This window comes from Aphis gossypii, unplaced genomic scaffold, assembly GCF_020184175.1.
Source record: "Aphis gossypii isolate Hap1 unplaced genomic scaffold, ASM2018417v2 Contig00244, whole genome shotgun sequence".
In the NCBI taxonomy this organism is placed as follows: Eukaryota; Metazoa; Arthropoda; class Insecta; order Hemiptera; family Aphididae; genus Aphis; species Aphis gossypii.
Genome location: NW_026083036.1, coordinates 95900 through 118133, shown reverse-complemented (window position 1 = coordinate 118133; position 22234 = coordinate 95900). Strand labels below are relative to the sequence as shown.

Genomic DNA, 22234 nt, shown 5'->3' with positions numbered 1-22234 from the left:
GATAAACTTAGTTCAGCCATACAGTTACGACACATTTTCATAAGATGACACGGATCTACAATACAATGGATATTAATAAGAGGGACTTCCGGATGAGTAATTGAAGATTTCAAATTTGAAGGATCTAAACAGCAACCTAAATTTTCATATGTTTTTAAATTTGTACTTGTTCCATCACTAGTTAAACTTCTAACTATAATTCCAGCTTCATAAAGTGCTGAAATAACGGCAAGTACTAACTGACTCTGTACAGTTGCATTTATTTTATTAATAAAGAAATATGCAACAGGGCACTTGAATTTCTTATTTAAACTACTAATAATAAACACTAAAGATTCTTTTGCCAATTCCTCATGATCTGTATGAGCAATACCACCAAGATCACAATACCCATAAACTTTGCCATTTTGATCTGGTCAAAATCCATCTCTTATAGACATAGCATCATAAATCAATGCAACATCTTTTATATGTGAAAATGCAATTGTTTCAGTTTTCAGTTTATTTTTAAAATAATCTAAAACTTCTGTTAAAATACCAGGATTACAGTGTCTAGTTGACAACCACCTATGGATTGTGGACGGATCAGGCAGTGTGCTTCTTTGGCGTATAAAATTATAAGCACGAGGAGAATAAAAATGTAATGTTAAGCAAAATTCTCGAATTTTCTCAGAATATGACTTTGGTGTTGCTTGATTTTTAATATTTACAATTTCATTTTGAAATAATGTGAATGGTAATAAGAATTAAATTGGTTTTTAAAAATATCTTCAACAGCATCTTCAATTAATTATTTTTTCTTAATAACTGTAACATTTCTCCCAAATTACTTACCCGATTATTTCTTCTTATAAGTTTTTGTTGCAATATTTTTTTTCTCGTCGTAAGTTATTTATTGTAGTGTCCAATTCTTGTCCAGTTAGTTTTGTCTGAACACCAACATCAACAAACATCTGTTTTGTATCATCTGATGCTTGTACATCTGAAGTACTTTGAACAGGCTCTAATATATCCTATACAAAATTTATCAGTATAATATATATTATTATGAAAATAAATTTTAGTAAATATACTAATAAGTATTATAAATTATATTATTTATAAATTTAAAAAAATGATTTATATAGTATTAAAATTAAATAAAACATGTTTGTTATATAAAACAATTCTTACTTGAATTTCAACAGATCGTTGTAAAACTCGCCTTTCTTTCACCTTTGGCATTAAATGATCTGGCAATTCAAAGATAGTTGGCACAGCACATTTTTTTAAAACCAATTTCCCACTTACATTTGCTCTATTATAATCCTTTTCAGTAAAATGTAAACTGCATAAAAATGAATTTTGGTTGGGTTTGAAATTTGTTCGTCTGACAGCATGTATCCATTTTTTGAGCCTTTCATTGTCATTAAGTGGAAATCTTGGACCATAAAAATACAAAGTAAGATTATTTATTTATTAAATAATACATTTACAGTACAGTAAATAAAATTATGAAATAAACAAGCACAATTAAAATTAATACTAACCTATGAAATATTAAATCATTTTGAACATCACTGCTACTAGTACAATTGTAAACATTACAAAAATTAACCATTGTAGTAGGTAATGTAGTTCCAAAAACTATAAAAAAAAAAACAGGACTCAAAGCTAAATAATTTTAAGGTGACGGTAAGCATTTAAAATTTAAAAGTATATACGGTATTATGATACGGCGTATTATCAATAAAGACAGAGATAGACACACCTATATTATTTGCTATCTCTTTCTAACAGACCCGCTCGGTTTCATTTACATTAGTCATATGGGCTGTGAGCGTTCCAGTTATCATATAGTTCAATGGTTGATGCAAAGGACGACTACTTTTTACAGTGTGGCCCTATTGGCAATATAAAATATTCATTTATTATCGTACAAAAAGAATTACATTTAATACATGATTCAAATTACATTAATTAAATAAACAGAAATACAGAATAGATTTAAAGTTTAAACACATAGATCATAATTTATTTTTGTAAACGTCTTATATTAAATATAAAAATAATTATTTAATTGCAATATCTTTTTCACTGGCCTCTGAAAAGTGTCAATTTGTTGTACCAAGTCCTTAATGATGGTTTTTCGTTGTGATTTCTTAAACTTTGATTAACTTTTAATTTTATATATGTATAAGATATAGCTTTTATTAATACAAGATGATCTGAGAAAAGGCTATTACTCTCAGCACTATGAAATTGTAAAGATTTAAATATTTTTCGATGGTGTAAGACATAGCCAAGAATTTTGGATTGTTTAGAATCTAAGCCCTAAGGAATCGCTGTCCAAATTGTTGCCAAAATCAACTCTGCCATAATACTTTGTACTACAAAATTCAAGATGTTGTCTAATAACCATTTCATCAAACATAAGACTACAATAAATTGGAGTTTTAGAATGTGTTGCCTTTAAAGTTAAAGTTTTAAGAGCTTCATTGGTAAAACCAGGATTAGCATCTACATGTGAATACCATTTTCCTAAAGTGCATGTATGTGGTAAAACTGTATTAAATTGTTTTCTAACATATTGGTAAGCTTTAGGAGAAAAAAGTGTAATGATAAAGAAAATTGTCTAATAGCAAGACTATATTTCTTAGGCACTTTTTTTCCTAAGCTTTTTTTAGACCAATTCGTTATTAAATTAGCATGTTTACCAAAACATTCAAAAAGAACATCAGAATCATTTTCATTTAAAAGATTTTTATTTTTTAAATGTTTGATGATTTCTGACATGGAAGCAATTTTTTTGTCTTGACGCCGAATAATTTGTTGTAATTTTTTTAATTTGCTATTTTTGATCTGAATTTCATTTGATAACTGACGAATTCCATATTTAAGAAATTATCGTATTGGTGTATCATCAATAGAAGTATTGGATGCAGTTAAATAAGCTGACTTTACTTTTATAGGAGTTAGGATAGATTCATTATTATCAGTAATCTAAAAAAAATATATTTTTGTATAAATAATAAATTTTAATAAACCAAGTATATATTATGAGTAGTTTTACTTCTGCTATATTAGTTGATGAATTAATTGCATCTGATGACACGCTTGCCATAGATTGTTCCAATTCAAGATTGACAAGTGGTAGAATACCATGTTCAAGTTCACTATTATCAGTTACCTGAAAAAAAAATGATTATAACTTGGAAGTCATTAAACAAGTTAAAAAAATTAATATAATTACTTTAACCAAGATCCTTTTCATTTGAAGATTTGAACTACTACTTATAGATGAGGTTGCTTGGGGTATCTCTTCTTTAAGTTCAGAAAACATAGTTTTTGCCTATGGTATAGAAAATAAGCAAAATAGCACAAACTCAAATTATTTTAAAGTTAAATAAATATATTAATTAAATACTTACATGTCGCGGTCGTTATCGCAACGACCGCGGCTGCGTTTTCTCGTCCGCGATAACGCGACTGGACAACCGGTCCGGCCGCCGCCTCAAGGCACGGCCGACGGCCCGGTCGGCGGCGGCGACGAGCTTTAGCTTTTGCCAAACCGTCGTCGCCGACACACTCGCGTCGTTATTGTTAATTTGCATAATAAAGAGTGTTTCCGCCGTTACGAACGTCTTAATTTTAGTTACCTCATCCCGACACCTACATTGGCGCAGTCGGTAAAGGAGTAAGGTAAGTGCTAATTTTAATAAAAATAATTTTATGTAAATTAAAGTAAATTAGCACATATCGGGTTAAAAGAACCTACAATAGGTGTCCTGATCATACCGGTTCCTAAATAGTTTTATTCAAATTATTTATATTTTTTATTTTGAATAAAATATTAAGGGCTTATCCAATCTAAGGTGGTAATTTTGGCAAAATTTGCATAATTTAGCGTAATTCCTACTGAGCTAAACTTGGTTTTGGCTATTTATAGATTGGAAAGTACATATCTCTACCAGCGATAGCCCGAGTTACGTAATTTCGTATCCATCGTAATTTAATTAGATAGATAATTGCAATTAAATTTAATCTCCACAATGGTTACGAAATGCATTAGTGAGTTAAATATTGTAGAAATTAACCGGGAATTGTCGATACGTGGTATTGAGACCGGGGGGTCCAAGGCCGATAAACTCCTAGCACTAGAGGAGTATATTAGGTCTAAGGAAAACATGGATCCAAGATCAGTACGGTTTGGGGTAACTGACGGGACGTCAGCCCAGGTACTGGAAGATAATACATCGGAGGTCCAGAACAGTGGTGAAGAGGGAAAATCCGACGGAGATTTGATAAACCACTTTATGGAACAGATGTTAGATAGACTAGAGGGGCTGGAAACAACGGTCGGCAAGCAGCAGCTAACAATTGCTACTCTCAGCGAGAGCGTGGAACGCTTGGAGCGGGAGTTAGCCGAAGAAAAGCTTAGGTCGACCGAACGGGTGGCGCAAGCAAGTTGCGCATGCCGTGGGGTTTCCCCCAAACCCTCTACCAGCATTTTGTCCGGTGAAAATCAAAATTGCCCGGGCAAAAGTCAAAATCTTCCGGTCAAAACTCAAGGTGTGAGTTTTGAGAGCCGTTGGGTGAACATACGGAGCAGATTGGCCGGGGAAAACCCGAGAAATCGGGAAGTATCCGGAGTTTCCGGTAACCGGTCCGGAGTGTCCGGTGAAATGTCCGGTGTCTTCGGTGATCTGTCCGGAGTGTCCGGAGAAGTGTCCGGTAGAAGTGATGGGGAAGCGTTACGGAGTAATCTCTCCGGTGGAAAACGTGTTCACTTCGCGGACAGCCTGCTCATTCCTCAAAATGAGTTGAATATGGCCCGTGCGTCGATACCAGAGTTTGCTGGCAAGAGGGAGGAAGACCCGGTGCGGTTTTTGCTCCAGGCCGAAGCAATACTTGAAGAAACTGGTATCCACATGGCTCGATGGGTGACCGTGTTGGCCCCTCAGCTAAAGGCACAGGCAGGTACATGGTGGGGAACCATGAGGGCGTTGGACTTGCCATGGCAAGAGTTCAAGTTTGAGCTTTTGGAAAAGTTCAACGGGGACGAATTACAGTCGAGCCTACAATCGGAACTGTTAAGTACCGCCCAGACCAAGGCCGAAAACTGGGAGGGTATGTCCTTCACAAGTACCAGTTGTATCGGAGGTTAAATCTTGGTCTGACTGAAGAAGCGGTGGTGATGACGGTGATTGGGCTCATGCGTGATGAATTTAGAATTCATGCACGCATTGAACGGCTGAAATCGTTCAGTGAACTACGTGCGCTTGCACATATTTTGGATGGTAGTAAGGCCGTAGTACCGGATAAGGCGGGAGAGAGCACCAGCGGACCACCAAAATTAAAATGGTTGGATAGGAGAAAAGCTGAGGATGCTAGCAAATCCCAGGTGCCTAATCCGAGGGAACGACTATCTTCGGGTGCAGGATGCAGAGTATGTGGTAGTCATGACCACTGGCAAGCCGCATGTCCGAAAAGAAAGTCGGAGTCGGGAAACGCCAGAACGACCGGCGGGACCGCCGGGTCCCGACCAGCCAGGAAGTAACCGGCGGAAAAGTCACGAGTCGTCCGAAGAGTGGTAAGCAACGAAGTTCTACTCGGTCAGTGAGTAACGTTTCGGTACAGAAACCACAAATTACAAGAACTGACCCAAGAAATGGAACTTCGGAGCGTTACGGACCGGAGACTCGGGAAAGGATCCGAATAAATCGGACCAAAAGAGTTCTGGACCGGAGAAAACCGGTAAGAACGGAAATCCTCCGGAGGAAAACTTCGGTTACCCGAATGGACGTCCGGAGTGAGAAGTTGTCCGGTGAAAACCGTCGAGCCTCCGGGGAAACACCGGAAAAACGCCGTAGCCACCCGAGAAAACTCATTGAAAGCGATTTCCGGAAAAGGAACCACAGTTCGTGACAATGAGTCGGGCAAATGGCAAATCGACGGAGAGGTGGTCGAACCACCCGGACAAAAGGTATGGAAAATCGAGCAGGATTGAAAATGTTTCGGACAAATGTGAAGATATCACCGAGGTGAGTTATCCTTCCGATAAAAATGTCGCGAACAGCATTTCAAGTGATGCGGAACAAGATAAGTTAACACAGCAGTTGTTAATTTGTCCGGTCACATCCGAAGATTTTCCCGAGGAAATAGTTCCTTATCCACGGAAGATGTGCAAAAGAGAGACTCAGATACGGACTCAAAGTTTGAGTTGCGGCAACCGCTTCTCGGATCTGCGGACTGAAGCGTTTGAGTCTCCAGCCATTGCAACGGTGTCAACGGGGAAAACTAGGGTATCGGATGTTCCGGTACCGGCCATAGAACTTGAGTTTGCACTCGGGGCAGTAGTAGCGCTATTGGACTCCCAGGCGGCGAGGACTTATGTCAAACCGTGGGTGGCAAAGAAGTTTGGCCGAAGTTTTACCGAAGAACCGGAGATTGTCCGGATGGCGGACGGTCGGACCCGAGAAATTACGGAGTTTTCCGAATTTCGGGCCCGGATAGTGGATATGGAGGTAAGCTTCAAGGCAGCAGTGTTAGACGATCTCATTGGAGATGTCTTCCTGGGCCACGATTTCCTCGGAGAGACAAAAGTCGCTTGGGACTATAGTGGTTGCATAATCCATTTGGGGAAAGAAAGACGGGTTTCCGTGAGTTGGAGAAATCCAGTAACTCCGGTCACCGTAGGAGTGGACTTAACGACCGCAGTTTTACCGGAAGGAGAGTACGGTATGCGGGTCAAAGAAGTCTTAGGCCAATATCCGGAGGTTTTCTCCGGAGAGGTAGGCAGAACTCGGGTGATAGAGCACCAGATCCGTTTCAAGGATCCAAATCCGGTGGCTCTAAATGCTTACGGGTACTCCCGAGAGAAAAACGAGGTAATTGCCGAAATGGTGCGAGACATGGAGGAACAGGGGTTTGTTGAACCTAGCATATCTCCATGGGCTGCACCGGTAGTACTCGTGAAGAAAAAGGATGGTTCACGCAGATTTTGCGTTGACTATCGCCGTCTGAACATACAGACGGAGTCGGATGCTCACCCAATGCCGGACCTCCATGACATGGTCCGAGGAATGGGCGGAGCGAAAATTTACAGCATCATGGATCTGAAATCAGGATATTGGTAAGTGGGTCTCTCCGCAGAGACACGTCCACTGACGGCGTTTAGGACCCAAAGATTATTCCAGTTTAGGGTAATGCCTTTTGGACTTAAAAACGCCCCAGCCACATTCTGTCGCTTGGTAAGCGAAGTCTTCCGTGGGTTAGTTGGTAAATTTGTGTTGGTTTATTTGGATGATATTGTGGTATACTAGAGTCCCGATCAACATCTAAACCACTTGCAGAGAGTCTTGGAGCGACTCCAGTCTTACGGTCTAACGTGCCAACCCAAAAAATGTACATTCGGGGTGGCACAGATCAAATTCCTAGGTCACGTCGTGGACGGTGAAGGAATAGACCGGGAACCGGAGAAATTGACGGCGATTCAGGAGTTACCGGTTCCAAAAAAGACAAAAGACGTGTTGCGCGTGTTAGGCGTTTGTGGTTGGTACAGCCAGTTCGTGCCACACTATGCCGAGATCACAGCACCGCTCACGAGTCTGTTGGCCAAAGGGACCAAATGGCGTTGGTCAGAAATTGAGCAAGAGGCGTTCCGGAAGTTGAAGGAGTCTTTGGTGTCCGCACCACGGCTCTGCCCTCCTCTTCCGGGTAAGCCATTCAATCTACAGACCGACGCAAGCGAAGTCGGAGTTGGTGCCGTGCTCTTCCAGCGGGGGGAGAGTGGCGACAGGAAAATCATATCCTATGCCAGCAGAAAACTTAACGCAGTTCAGGGAAGATACTCGGCAGTGGAACGCGAATGTCTAGCCATAGTTTGGGCGGTTGACAGGTTCAGGCCGTATCTTGAGTCTGGTAAGTTTATGTTATTTACAGATAACGCGGCACTCCGATGGTTACAGCAAGCTCGCTGTACCAACAGCAAACTAACGCGATGGGCGTTACAACTCGGGGCTTTCGATTTCGAAATCCGGCACGTGCCCGGAGTAGAAAATGAAGCAGCCGACGCGCTATCCCGTTGTCCGGCGGGACCGAATACAGTGAACGAAGAATCGTTGGAGAATAATATCCACGACTCCCCTGTGATTCGGCCGGGAGTGTCCGGAGAAATGTTCGGAGTCTTCGGTGATCTGTCCGGCGTGGCCGGAGGACCCAGAGTGGGTGTCACCCAGTGTGGTGCGATCCAGCCGAAGAGGGATGACGGAAACGTCACATTGCAAGATGTCCGAGAGTGGCAACAGAACGACCCGAACATACGGGAGATAGTTGCCAAACTCTCCGGAGACAGTGCAAGGTTCGGGCGTCTGCCGAAGCTGTACGTCATGCGGGACAAGGTGTTGCACCGCCACCCTCGATCCATTGCGAATGGAGAAGAGGGGGTGGTCGTCCCAGCTGACAAGGCCCAAATTCTGCTGCAAAGGTTTCACGACCACGATACAGCGAATCACCCAGGGTGGAAAGAAACGTACCGCAGCATAAAGAGTCGTTTCTTTTGGGCCGGTATGCGTGAAGCAGTGCGTAACTACGTGCGGGCATGCGACGTCTGTGCACGGGTAAAACCACTGAATCGTAAACCTGAAGATCGGATGTGCACCAGGATCCCACGTCAACCTTGGGAGGTACTGAGCATCGATCTTATGGGTCCGTACCCGCGGACGCAGCGGGGTAAGACGACGATTTTGGTAGTAACAGACTGCTACAGTCGCTGGGTAGAGGCCTACCCTTTAGGCAAGGCGACGACCAAAGCGATTGTGGATACATTCGAACGGGAGTTGTTCCCACGGTTCGGATACCCGAGGGCATTATTGTCAGATAATGGCCCGCAGTTCGTATGATTATTCGTATTATGGGAGAGGCACTCAAGAAGTGGGGAGTGGAAGGTTGGACGACTCCAATATACCACCCACGTGCCAACCCGGTAGAAAGGCAGAATCAAGAGTTGAAGAAAGGGTTACGAACCTTACTTGTTGATAAGCCTCATCATCTGTGGGATGTCTATCTGCCACACGTGTTGTTCTCCGTTAGAAACAGAGAAAACCGAAACACCGGACAGTCGCCGGCCAAAATGATGTTTGGTCGGGAGATCAAGGCCCCCGGAGACTGGCAGCTTGAGTTGGCTGAAGAGTCGCCGGACGAAGGCAACAATGGTCCGGAGCACATCAGAACCCTCCGGTAGGAACCGAAGATTCTCCGGCGGAACAGGATGATGCTCCGGCGGTAGAGGGGGGTTACCCGGTGGTTTCCGGCCCCAAGGCCCCTAATACCCATATACCCCCAGAATCCCCGGGAAAAGGCAATCTGGCAGTAGGGGATTGGGTATACTACAAATTTTTTGTACATTTCTGGAGTGACCTACAATCAAAGATATACAGAGATTCTTACTCAAAAGTGCATCCAGTGACTATTAGTTTTGATGCTACAGGTGAAGTTTGTAAAAAAATTAAAAGATATGATAACCAACTTAGTGGAGCTATATTTTTATATGAAGGTGTGATGAACCTATTTGGTGAAAGTTTTACAGTTTTATCCATGTTATCAGAACAGCATAATAACGTATCTATTTCATTATGGCTTAAACGCTGGCTTCGACAAGATGTGAAACCTCCTAAAGTATCTGTATCTGATCAGTCATTACCTTTGATGTCAGGGATAGTGCAAGCTTTCACACAGTATAATTCACTAGAAAAGTATTTAGAAGTGTGTTTTGCTATATTAAATAATAATGTAGAAACTGAAATATCAAAATGTTTTGTAAGAAATGATATAAATCATTTCATTCATTTGATTACCCAATGGCCACCCTTAAAAAAAGCAAAACACTTCAGTACTAAAGAATTATTCTCTCATGCAACGGGTCTTCTTGTATATTCTTCTAGTATGAGAGAGGCAGAACAAATTCTAGAGGCCATTTTTAATGTTGCATTCAGTCCATATGATGATAAAATTGTTGACTCTAATGAATACACACCATGCCATAAGTCTAGAGAATTTTTAAGAGAAAAAATAAGTGGAAGTAATATGACACTATTCGATATCCAGTTAAATGAAAAAAATATTGAACAATTTAACATTTTTGATATTAGTACTTATGAAAAACAACTTGAAGAATTCAACTGTAAAAGATCATTCAAGGAGTGGGCAAAATTAATAGCGAATAAATGTAAAGTAAATATTGAAGTTATTAAAGGTATAGGCGATAACGCACAATTTTAAATTGAACTTGAAACATATATAGTCAATGCGATGAAACTTTTTCCTTGCTGGTCATCAATTATGGTTTCATCGTTTGGTTATGGAGATCCAACAGTTTTTAGTTCCAGAGTTGAAAGTAATTTTTATCAATTAAAAAATAGACTTTTTAAACAACAAGTATTGCCAGTAAGAGTGGATAGTTTTACGCAAGAAATACTTCCCTATTATAGAGGTGATAATTTAATACATCAGACAATGTCTCAAAAGCAGAATGTTTTACATGAAATCTCTCAGACTCCAGAAACATTAAATTTAACAAATAATGTACATATTGATGAAAATGTAAATTACAATCTTGAAAACAACTGCAGTAGTATTACCAAATCTATAGAAGTTAATCCTAGTGTTCATATAAACCATGGTTTAAGTACCAATACACACCTTGAGCAGGAATTCAATGCCATTGATAATACTTTGCAACTTTCATCTCAATTTAATACATGTCATGTTGATGCTGTATCTAGTAATTTAGTGTTAGATGAATATAGACAACAATGTTTAATGTGTATGAATGGAGACATGCCAACTGGTATGCGTCGTTGTCAATTATGTAAAAAAGCATTACATCTCTTTGGTTGCTCAGTGCCAGCAGATCAGACGGAAGAAGGTTGCGAAGAAGCACGAATTTGTTTGCAATGACAGAAATAAATCAATTTATTTAGAAAATAATACTACTGAAAACTGGAAAGGTCAAGGAACACCAAAAGTTTGTCAACCAGAAAAACGTTCAGCTAAATCATACCTTAACAAGCAGCCAGAATTTGAACATATAAATTTTAATAAAAAAGGAATTTTTAAACCAATCATGCGCCTCAAAAATGGGAGTTCACTTAATAATAAACCCATATTATTACCAGACATAGGAAAATTATTGTTGAGTAATACATGTTCAGTGGATTCAATTTTATCTATTTTAGCATGTGCAGCTGCTGATAGCAAAGAGTACAAAAAAAATTTAACACGTGCTAGAGGAACAAATAAAACAGCTCAGTTTATTTTAAAAATGATGACTCAATGCAGTTACAAGAATATCTACAAAGAAATGGCATCGTTGTTACTAAATCATTTTGAAAATAATATGCAAGTATTAGTTGGAGGACTAAAACAATTGGATGTAATTGCACTATTAAAAATGTAGCAGAAAAGTTATTGAACAATTTCCATCTATTGCCAGGTTGATGAATGTTCAAATTTTCTATGTGATGATTTTATAAATGAAACTAGTTCAACGGTCATATCTTTAAATGCATTTGATGGAAAAATTGATTTAGAGAGTGAAATTCTTCATTTTTATTCATCAATATCTGAAGTATGTAAATTGCCAAAATGTGGTAAAAAAAGGGAAAATGTAATAAAACCAATCAATTACATTTTAATTGAATTGGTATCTGTACCAATAGGTAAACAAATATTGACTATGATGTTCTTATAAAATTATGTACTAAATTTTAATTTTTTATTCACAGACTTACATGCATCACTTAGTATTAATGAACAATTAATAGAACAAAATAAAATGCATCATAATTATTCTGGTTCAGTTAATGTTATGTTGGGAAGTTTACCTAAAAAAATATGCATTCATAACATTGATTTCATTCTTCGAGGCGTGGTAGCATTTAATAGCCCAGAGAAAAGTGGCCTAAGAATAAGCTCTGGGCATTATATAGGGTATGCCAACAGGTCAAATTATGATTGGGAATTATTTGATGACACTAAAGAAAAAATTATGAAAGTTAGTAACAAAAAGTTGGTAAATGTTGAATTTGTAATATATACAATCTAAGAAATGTGTATAATCAATAAAAAGGTGTTTAGTTATTACAGAAATTGATTGTTTTTATTTATTTATTCATAAATTATATTATATATTTTATAAGTGATACAAATATCTTTAATATAAATTACAAAACTTCAAAGAAATTAATTGAATGATCTGGAATATATTATGCATAAATAATGTAATATGTGTTCACCAAGAAAAAAATACATCCATAAATAGATTAATATATTATTCAAAATAAGGAACACATAGCTAGCTAATAAATGAATTTCAAAAAGAATAAAAACAATTTATTGATTAAAATAAAATGTATTGAGAAAAAATTTTATTCTAATACAATAGTAATATAATTTATGATAACATGTAAGTATATACACAATACACATATTCTAATTAAATTATTTAAGTATTCCATTTGACACCAATACAATTCAGTTATTTCTAAGTAAACATAAAAAATATAAATAGCCCTAATAATCAAGTAATCTACCAATCTGTTTTATTTAATTTAATAAAATGATTAAAAATTATATTTTTGCTTTTAATTCATGTAAATATAGTAAATATGTAGTACTTAGTGTCACTGATGAATTTTTTTTTAACGAATTGATAATACAAAAAAAAAAAAAAGAATAAATTAAATTTTTTTTATTCATTAGAATATTATACATTTCATTATGTGATATTATATTATAATATAATGTCTACCTGAGATGAGTTTAACTAATCTAATCTAATCGAATTAGTAAGTAGTACAACGAATGTAAAAGGGTACAATTTTTTTTTTTTAAATAGGGTACAAATGGATACAAATCGGGTACTAAAAAATGAAATTGTTTAGGGGGAGATTTGATGAATTACGGGTGCCAGGACGACGGACCTGAATTATAGTTATAGTAATTTTAATTTTAATCAAGATGGAAGTGGTACATAATTGCATCTAGATACTCCATGACTGTTATTTGTCCATTTTCCATTCTAAATGTAAACATACATGTTAGGCATCAATATAATTATATAATTTAATGATTAATAAACTGTTATTTACCGCTCCTTTGCAGTTGTTAATCTGTTTTCTAACGTTCTGTATTTTTTTTCTCATTTTTGGAGCTTGATAACATTTTTTTTGGGACAGAATATCAAGCTCAAAATATTGCTGTTGGTTTTTAAATTCTTTAATCAGAATAAAAATGTTTGGATGTGGTCAACATATAGTCCTATTAAGAGCTGCATCCTGCATGCCAACCCTCAAAGTGGTTTATCGTCCTTGTATGTTCCGTTTCGTAGTGATTCCACATGTTACGATGAAGTATACAGATGTCGGTATCCAAATAAGTGTCTACGAAGTAACTCATCAATCTATCTGAACCTAAATTATTTATTAAATAAGTAAAATAGGTACTAAAAAAATATATTGTACTATAACAATTTTAAATATTACCTTCATGTAGAGGTGCTTGTCTAGTAAATAATCCAGCAATAATCTATTTGGTCTTTTGGTACTAAAGCCATACTACAAATACGACGGACCGTTTTTTTTATTTCGTCATTTTGATTATAATCATGAACAAGCCCTAAATATTGAACTTTCCTCCAACTTGCTTGACCAAAATGGAATAAACATCCTTTTATAGATGTTTCATAGCCAAATGTTTCTCTTATGGACACGATCATACCAATTTCCAAATCTATTTGAAATGTATTTTCGTTAAATACTAAACCATTTCTTACAGCAGCTTCTTTTAATATATTAAACATTCTCGAATAAGTTGCTGTACTTTTATTCGGTAGCTATGCATACGCCTTAAAAGTTAATTTAATATAATTAATAATTATGTACTAAGCAATTATATTAAATGACTTATAATTTCATTAAAATTATCAATGGTACCATTATTCCTACGACATAGCTGTGCAATGTATAAATTTGGGTAAATAACTGAGGTGCTGATTTAAATGTCCCGTTCATAAAAATGATTTCACTACTACATAGTCTCCTTAAAAAACCTTCCGTTCCAAATATAACAATTTTGTCGTCAATACCATCACAACCTTTAAATTAAATTAAATTATTAATTCATTTTTTTAATAATTATTAATTAATACATAATAATTTGTATTTTGGTATTTTTAAATAGTTTTATAGTTTTTGAATATCATGATGCATGAGATCGTATAGTTTTCCTCTTATACCCGGTACTGGACATATGAAAAAATAGTTACCTAATAAAAAATCTTTCCCGTCATTTGTTGATCTCCATTCGTTCTCAAGAATAAGTTCCGACAACTTTGTTGGTAATTTTGGTACTAATTTCATTCGCTTTCTATATGCTGAGGATCGGATACTAGTATAGAGAGGAATAGCATCTTCTATTTCCGATGTGGTGCAACCCTTTATTCCCGAAGACACAAGAAATTGCCTCAATTCGTGGAAACTCTAAGGTACCGATGTCATTAGATTTGAAACAACTTTTTCCTAAATATAAGTATTGTAGTAAACCGACGTTTTTAGTATAAAAACGTAGTTCTAAAGTCCAGTGGCCTATAACTATATCACGCCACCGAGTCGGACCACTGATGCCGTTTCCTGATTGGATTAAACACATCACGCCACTTCATAGACGTAGATCATCCTATTATCCATCACGGCATGTTCCATATAAATATGAGTCCTCATCATAGATTTAATTAGAGTTAGTTAAGAGTCAGTTAGACTTAGTCAGTGTTGTCACTTGCTCTCCGGTAGTTAAGTACTTGTGCTTACGCTAACGAAATCGTTTTCATTTATTGTTTTAACAAGTTAATAAACATATCAATTATTTTATTAATCTATTGTTTAACTTATATACCTCATCTCTCCAACCTACGACGGAACGCGCATTCGTCGTAAAAGAAGAGTGCAGCAACCATCACTGGCTACTACAGTATTATAATTTATTATATAGTAAAATCAGATCTATATGGCTTATGTAATAACCTTTTTTTTTTTTCAATATTTTTAAGTTTTTTTTTTTTTTTAAATATTTTTGAATTTTTAAAGTTTGCACAATCGTATATTACTTCTATGTACGGACATGCAGTCGTCGTCGCCGATAACAACGCTGATATGGCCGTAAATGATGTACACCGGTAAAATGTTAAAAAAAAAATTTTAAATATATTTTTAATGTAGCTTAGAAAACAATAATGAAAATCAAAAAAGATATGAAATAGAAAAAAAAGAATGGAAATTTTTTTTTTTTTACATTTATATTTTCATATTTTTACCTTTAGAATCTCTAGAAATCCACGTCGAGCCAATTCGACTCCATGCGTTGGATGATTATGATTTTTTGATATTATTGCAGTCGTTTGTGACCTTAATATTGCTCGTCCTTCACAAATGTCAATACATTTATAGTATTCATTATTTCCTATAGATTTATCAATCCTATGTATATAACTATCCACTACTAACAAATTTTTGTCTCCACGGTTCGAATTAATTTTATACCAAGACATATTCAGTTTTAAAATTGTATTTGTTAAAAAGAAAAACTATTAGACTTCGAGTAAATTTGTGTAATGTATAGGTACTGCAAAGGTAACTACAGACTAAATACCGTGACTGTGCGTAAAATCCCATTTAAGATTTAAGATTTTATTATTTTCGTAGTATCGTAACTTTATCATCGACTAGCTGAATTACCCGTCGTTGCTGGGCTTAAGTATATAAATGTATGTAACCTGCCAAGATTAAATTTTGTTAAATCTATTAAAATTTAAATTAATTAAGATTTTTGAAATAATATTTTATACATATTTATTTAGTTTTTAAGATAATGATTATTATCATAACCTATTCTATAAGTTATAGGTTTGGGCGGCAGAAGCTTTGTCACGATAAATTTTAGCACTAAAGGTTATTTGCACAGTTTAGGCGGTTTCAAATTTCGCAACAACATAATAGGTGTGCCCACACGCAGAATAAGCCTATGATATGGCATGCCCGGTGGTTTCAATGAATTTAAAAATTCAACCGGATAATTAGTTGCATCTTCCATGTTGACCACCGTATCTATCGAAGTATATACTTTTTCTTCCCCTTCAAAAGACATCAGCAGTGTATCATTGATAGCCGCCGCTTGGTCATTTTTTGCAGTGAGTATAGCACGTTCACACAACCATTCCATAGGCTTATCATGAATATGAGCAATATCTGGATAAATTTTTGATATTAAATCCTGAACCGTAGTTACAACTGTGCACAAATTCTCTGGGATAGTTATCATTTCATCAAACGATGGATAATCACCATTGCCAATTTCAAGTAAAAGATCTGCAAATCTATCAGCAAACTTTTCCTCTCCCAAGTGTACCCTCATATTTTTTGACAGTTTGAGTATATTAATCTTAGGCCATAGAGTAGATCTTTTAAGACATGACTTGACTTCATGAGTTCTGGTCCCTTGTGGTACTATTGGTAGAGTCTGCCTAAAGTCTCCAGGCAGTAAAACCGTTACACCACCCATTAACCTTTTATTTCCCCTTATATCCTTTAGAGATATATTTAAAGCTTCAACACCACCCTTATGTGCCAATGTAATTTCGTCCCACACTATTAATTTTGTATCTTTTAAAACTTCCGCAAAATTACTTTTTTTGATATATTACAAAAGGGAGTGACCGAAGTTGTTAGATTGAGTGGTAATTTGAAGGTAGCATGGGCCGTTCGACCATCCTCGAACAGTGTAGCTGCGATTCCAGAAGATGCTACAGCCAAGGCAATGTCGCGAGTACTTCTAACTTTCGCTAAAATCAAATTGATTAAGAAAGTTTTTCCAGCTCCACCTGGAGCATCTAAAAAGTATATTCGACTCTCATCATTATTAACACTTGTAATAATTTGATTGTAAGCAAACTTTTTTTCGTCATTCAGAGATTCTTCATTGTTTCTTACAACGTCTTCTAAGGCTACTAAGTCATAACTTGTTTCCTTGATATACTCTCTATTATCAAATTGTTTAGAGTTGCTTGGCTGAGGTAAGCCATATTCTTTAAGTGGCTGACCACCTAATGCTAACACGGCATCTTCTATTACCGATAAGCATTTTTTCAACACTACGTCCGCTAAGTGTTCTGCATCCACGGAATCCTGTCGTTCTAATCGTATTTTAAAATCTTCAGATAGGTATTCTTTGAATTTGTCCCAAAGATATAAGGGATCTGTTACTTGGCAGAACACTAATATAATCGTAAATAGATCCCGTATCATATGCGGAGATTGGCAAAGTGCTGCGTACAAATGTTCATCATCTTCAAGTAACCCTAGAGCCTTACACGTGGATTTAAAAATGGGATGTACTTGACCCTTTACAGTTTTCAACGTTTCAAACGAAATCGGGTTCCGGATTTCATGGATAAGCATACGAAGGTGATAACATTCTGTATTGTTCGGATGAACCGTATAAACTCTACCCAGATCGTGCTCTCATTGGATATCTGGGCAGCCAACAACGTTTACTCCTCTTTTCCTTCTTTGGAATTTTTTTTTTGTCCCAAACGTAATATGCAGGTACTTCTGGGTAAAGCAAATTTTTTGCAAAGTTATCCACTTTAAACAAATCAAAAAATGAGAGAAGTGTAGTTGTAGGAAGACTATTCACTCTGTCATGTAGGTTTTGTTCATTAAAGTAAACCCTTTGTCCGTTTTCTAAATGGACAGCAAGGTGAACAACGGTAGGGAAATGCTCGTAAATTGGAAATTCAAGGATTCGCCACACAGCTTCTGATGAACTTATATATCGTCCACTTTCGTAAGTTTTTATTTCGTCTTTCTCATTTTCTAAGGCAAATGAAGCCTGGTCAGAGCCCTTATTTACGTATTTGCTCACATAGTTTATGGATTTCACCGAACTGCAATATTCCACATTGACGTGAGCGTTACATGTTCTTAACAGTACTGAATTATAAGGAACTATCCAACGATTATCTATATCTACGCCTTTGATATTAACGGAAAATCCACTGTCATCGGTTGAACGTCTCTTGTACTTCGGATAACCGTCATCACCAGTTTGAGTTTCCTTAATGAGATTCTTGGGGTAATGTTTACTGCACGCGTTATCTTTCATACATGGTGAATTTCGATTAAAACAGCCACAAGGACCATGAATAGTATTACATTAAACGATTTCGTGAAGCTGAGGGTTACGTATGGGATCGGATATTTCAGCACAAATAACATTGTCGATTTGATCCGGAGTAATGTGATGCTGAAGCCATAAAAGAATATGAATATGTGATAGACCTCTCTTTTGCCATTCTGTTGAATACATATAGCATCTCACTTCTCCGAATATTTTACCTTTTGTCAATAAGTTCATGGTCTTTTTGACTTTTAACCGAAACACTCTTGCAATTACATCATGTCGATCATATGATCTTTTTGACCGGGAAGTAAGAGCTCTTTTATCTCGTCCCAGTGAGGATTACATGTGAAAGTAATAAAAAGGTCAGGAAGACCGTAATGTCTAACGTAGGTCATAGCATCTTGTGTCATTCGTGCATGTACCTTGGCCCACCAGTAAAAGTTGACGGGAGTATAACCATTTGGCCTAAATGATTAGCTTCTATGTCTCGTCGTCCAATCGCATCTTTTAAATGAATATAACTATCTGCACGCAATTTGGCTTGGTTGTTTTTGATGTAATTTAGTCATTTAATTTAATTTAATTTAGTAATTTACATCAAGATTTTGAACTTTTCTGGTGGATTTTACTAAAATTGTATTACATAAGCACCTTTTGCGACCAAAAGGAGCGAATCATCAGTGAAAAATGTTACAAAAACGGGGAAAATAAATAATAATAACAAAAAAGTTGTTACCATGGTTACCAAAAATAAAATAGTAATAATAATAGTAATAGTAGTCATCGGTATTTTTTATTTTTCATTGTATTTTTTTTTTAATTTTCCGTGCAACTTTCTTAATTTTTTCTTTCATAAAAACTTTCTCCTGGCAATTACAACTCAAACAAAAAAAGAATGATCGAAATCGGTCCAGGCGTTTCGAAGCTTACTCGTAACAAAGATTTCCACTTTAGCTTTTATTTATATACTAGCTGACCCGACACGGCGTTGCCCGTGTGTTACTTTCTTTTTTTGCATTTTCGTATGCCGTGTGTTAATTTTTAATTTAATCTTATTGATAGTGCTAATATTACGTCGAATTCACGACGAAAGATTTGTAATGTGGCAGTTTTTGTGCCTACGTATTTTAAAAAATTCTCCTGAACAGAACCGTCACCCTGGTGATAGGGCGTTGTGAATAAAAAATAATTAAATAAAACATATATAATGATTTAAAAGTAAGTAGTTATAGTTTTAACTGTTATAGTTTTATTTAATTATTTTTTATTCACAACGCCCTATCACCAGGGTGACGGTTCTGTCATGATTTAAAAGTAAGTAATCGCTTTATTGTTAATCATGTGAATCATAATTATTATTATTATCATTGTAGTACTTTGTGGTATACGATGTTCTTGTTTGATTACCTGGCGCATAGATAAACAAATCTGATGGTTTTCCAACACGGGAACAGGCAACATACAATTGACCATGTGAGAAACATGGGTTTTCTAGATTAATACCACAAACACTTAATGATTGCCCCTGGGACTTGTTTATAGTCATAGCAAAAGCAAGACGCACTGGAAACTGTAGTCGTTTAAACTCAAATGGCACATCAGTCGGAATCATTGGGATGCGCGGTATGAGAACATCTTCTCCTTTATACTTTCCTTTGAGTATAGTTGCTTCTATCACATTGTTTAGTAATTTTTTTATCGCTAACCGTGTACCGTTGCAAAGACGCGGTTGGTTGATATTTCGCAACATTATAACCACCGATCCAACCTTTAATTGAAGATTGTGAGGTGGCAATCCTGGCAAATCCAGCGAGTTTAAAAATTCCGGTGGATAGTTGACTACATCATCTTGATTAGTAGCCGAATCAACTGATTTATATATCATCAATTCGCCTGTAATTTGTTCTTGAATTTTGAAATTTAATTCATTTACATCTATGTTTTTTGCAGCCAGTATAGCACGTTCGCTCAACCAATCATGGTTTCTGTAATTTTGAGAAACATCTGGAAACACCTTCTGAATAAGTTCATCTTTTGATCGAGTTAACTGACAAAAACTTAGAGGAAAGTTAATGCAGCCAGTCAACATGTCTATAGGAAATTTGCCATTACCAATGTCAATGAGTTGTTTAGAGAATATGTTTCCAGATTGGTCATTTTGCAACTCGACACGCATATTCTTGCTTAAATGAAGTACTTTGACATGTTTCCACAAACTGGAGGACTTTAGACATGCATTGAGTTCATCAGCTGGCGTTGATCGTGGAATCACCGGCAATGTTTGACGAAAATCTCCTGCTAATAAAATCATTGCACCACCAAATCGGTTATTATTGCTCCGTAGATCTTTTAAGGTTCTGTCCAAAGCCTCCAAAGATTTTTTATGTGCCATCGTGCATTCATCCCAAACAATCAATTTACATTGCTGCAAAACCTTTGCCATTGCAGAGTTCTTCGAAACGTTGCAGGTTGGAGTTTCATTGCTATGCATATTTAATGGCAATTTTAGTGCTGAATGGGCTGTTCGACCACCTTCAAGCAAAGTTGCTGCGATTCCCGACGAAGCGAGTGCAAGTGCAATTTTATTTTGTGAGCGAATTGTTGCTAATATTAATGAAATCAAAAAAGTTTTTCCTGTACCACCAGGTGCATCTAAGAAGTAAATCCCTCCAGTTTCATCATTTGTTACTTTCATAAGAGTTTCAAATACATACTTCTGTTGTTCATTTAACAGTGGAAGATTTGTTTGAATTAATTCTTTCAAATCGTTGAGATCATACAGTCTTTCTCGATGCAACTCTTGGTTAATAGCGTCATGCATTGGACGATTGGGCGCGGTCAGGCCTAATTGAATTAATAGTTTGTTTGACATTATCAAGCACATGTCCTCAATTGAAATCAATGCTTCATTGTAAATTTCTTCACTGATTTGTATATTTGGATTTCCCATTCTATTCTGTATTTGATACAAAATATCATCACACATATAATCTTTGTACTTGATCCACAAATCAATTGGGTTTGATGGAAGCATGTAGATATGATTATAGAAAACAATGTTCGTATTTGATGAGCGTGTGATGATATTACAGCATCATTGAGAGTTTGATCCCAATGAGCGTCATTTTCAAGCAATTGCAAACGTTGACAGGCTTCTCTGTAGGATACACACAATTCACCATCAACAGTTCGTAACTGTTGGAATGATGTTGGGCCACGTACATTGACTAATAGCAGTCGTAAGTAAAAACATTCATCATTGCTTGGATGTACTGAATAAATCCGGCCAATCGCATCGGTGGAATATACATCTGTATATCCTGGAACTGGTTTTCCTTGTTTCCGTCGTATAAATCTCCTTGAGGATTGATTCCAGGTATAATATTTTGGCATTTCAGAATATAGCAATGTTTGTGCGAAATCATCGTTTTGGCATGTCTCAAAAAAACTGGTTAATGTAGTAGATGGTGGCTGAGCAGCTCTTTGTACTGCGTTCTGTGCTGTAAAATACACTCTTTGTCCATTTTCTAAATGCACAGCTAAGTGAACAACAGAAGGGTGTCTCTCATGAATAGGAAAAGAAAATATTCGCCAAACTGCTTCATTACTACTGACATAGCGGCCCATTTGGTATTGGGTAACTTCATCATTGGAATTCTCTGCACCAATTCCAAAAAATAAATAATATTTGATCTTAAAAAGTATATATTTAGTTTTAACTAATATCTATCAAATATAAAATATAATAAAAGTGTCACTGAAACTGAAACACCATAATATAATATGATGACTAAGTGATATATTTCGTAATGATTAAGAAATTGAAGATTAGTGACACATCTTAACTTTGGTGACAGAAAATTTTGTTTGCTAAAATAATTATGAGTAACTGCTATAATACATACCTTGAAAGTTGGCATAAAATTTTCCCGAACTACATTTGTTGCCCCAAATGAAGTCATTTGAAAGCAATTGTTATATTGTTGGATATTTGTCAAAAAGTGTATAGAATCTGTTCCTA

General features: G+C 36.2%; 2 protein-coding genes and 2 pseudogenes across 2 annotated transcripts; all 4 read right to left on the bottom strand.

Annotated features, from left to right (window-relative positions):
• Positions 1–2299: 2299 nt before the first annotated feature.
• LOC126553423 (uncharacterized) lies at positions 2300–3322 on the bottom strand (annotated as a pseudogene).
• Positions 3323–13136: 9814 nt separating this feature from the next.
• Positions 13137–15676, bottom strand: LOC126553426 (uncharacterized; annotated as a pseudogene).
• A 308-nt stretch (positions 15677–15984) lies between these two features.
• LOC114124164 (ATP-dependent DNA helicase pif1-like) lies at positions 15985–17489 on the bottom strand. Its single transcript, XM_050208590.1, has 2 exons — positions 16736–17489; positions 15985–16679 (listed from the first exon to the last, which is right to left on the bottom strand). The coding sequence occupies exons 1-2, from the start codon at positions 17487–17489 to the stop codon at positions 15985–15987; spliced, it is 1449 nt and encodes a 482-aa protein (XP_050064547.1).
• Positions 17490–18619: 1130 nt separating this feature from the next.
• Positions 18620–21840, bottom strand: LOC126553422 (ATP-dependent DNA helicase pif1-like). Its single transcript, XM_050208589.1, has 3 exons — positions 21304–21840; positions 19621–21169; positions 18620–18738 (listed from the first exon to the last, which is right to left on the bottom strand). The coding sequence occupies exons 1-3, from the start codon at positions 21838–21840 to the stop codon at positions 18620–18622; spliced, it is 2205 nt and encodes a 734-aa protein (XP_050064546.1).
• Between the last annotated feature and the right edge of the window lie 394 nt (positions 21841–22234).

Excerpts from the sequence above, each read along its gene's own strand:
- LOC114124164 (XM_050208590.1), bottom strand. The coding sequence starts at position 17,489 with ATGCTTATCCATGAAATCCGGAACCCGATTTCGTTTGAAACGTTGAAA. Across the intron at positions 16,680-16,735 it reads AACTTCGGTCACTCCCTTTT|TGTGGGACGAAATTACATTG; the intron begins GTAATATATCAA and ends CAAAATTAATAG.
- LOC126553422 (XM_050208589.1), bottom strand. The coding sequence starts at position 21,840 with ATGGGCCGCTATGTCAGTAGTAATGAAGCAGTTTGGCGAATATTTTCT. Across the intron at positions 21,170-21,303 it reads ATCAAACTCTCAATGATGCT|AATAGAATGGGAAATCCAAA; the intron begins GTAATATCATCA and ends TATCAAATACAG. Across the intron at positions 18,739-19,620 it reads TTTGTTTATCTATGCGCCAG|ATAGTTATATTCATTTAAAA; the intron begins GTAATCAAACAA and ends AATTGCGTGCAG.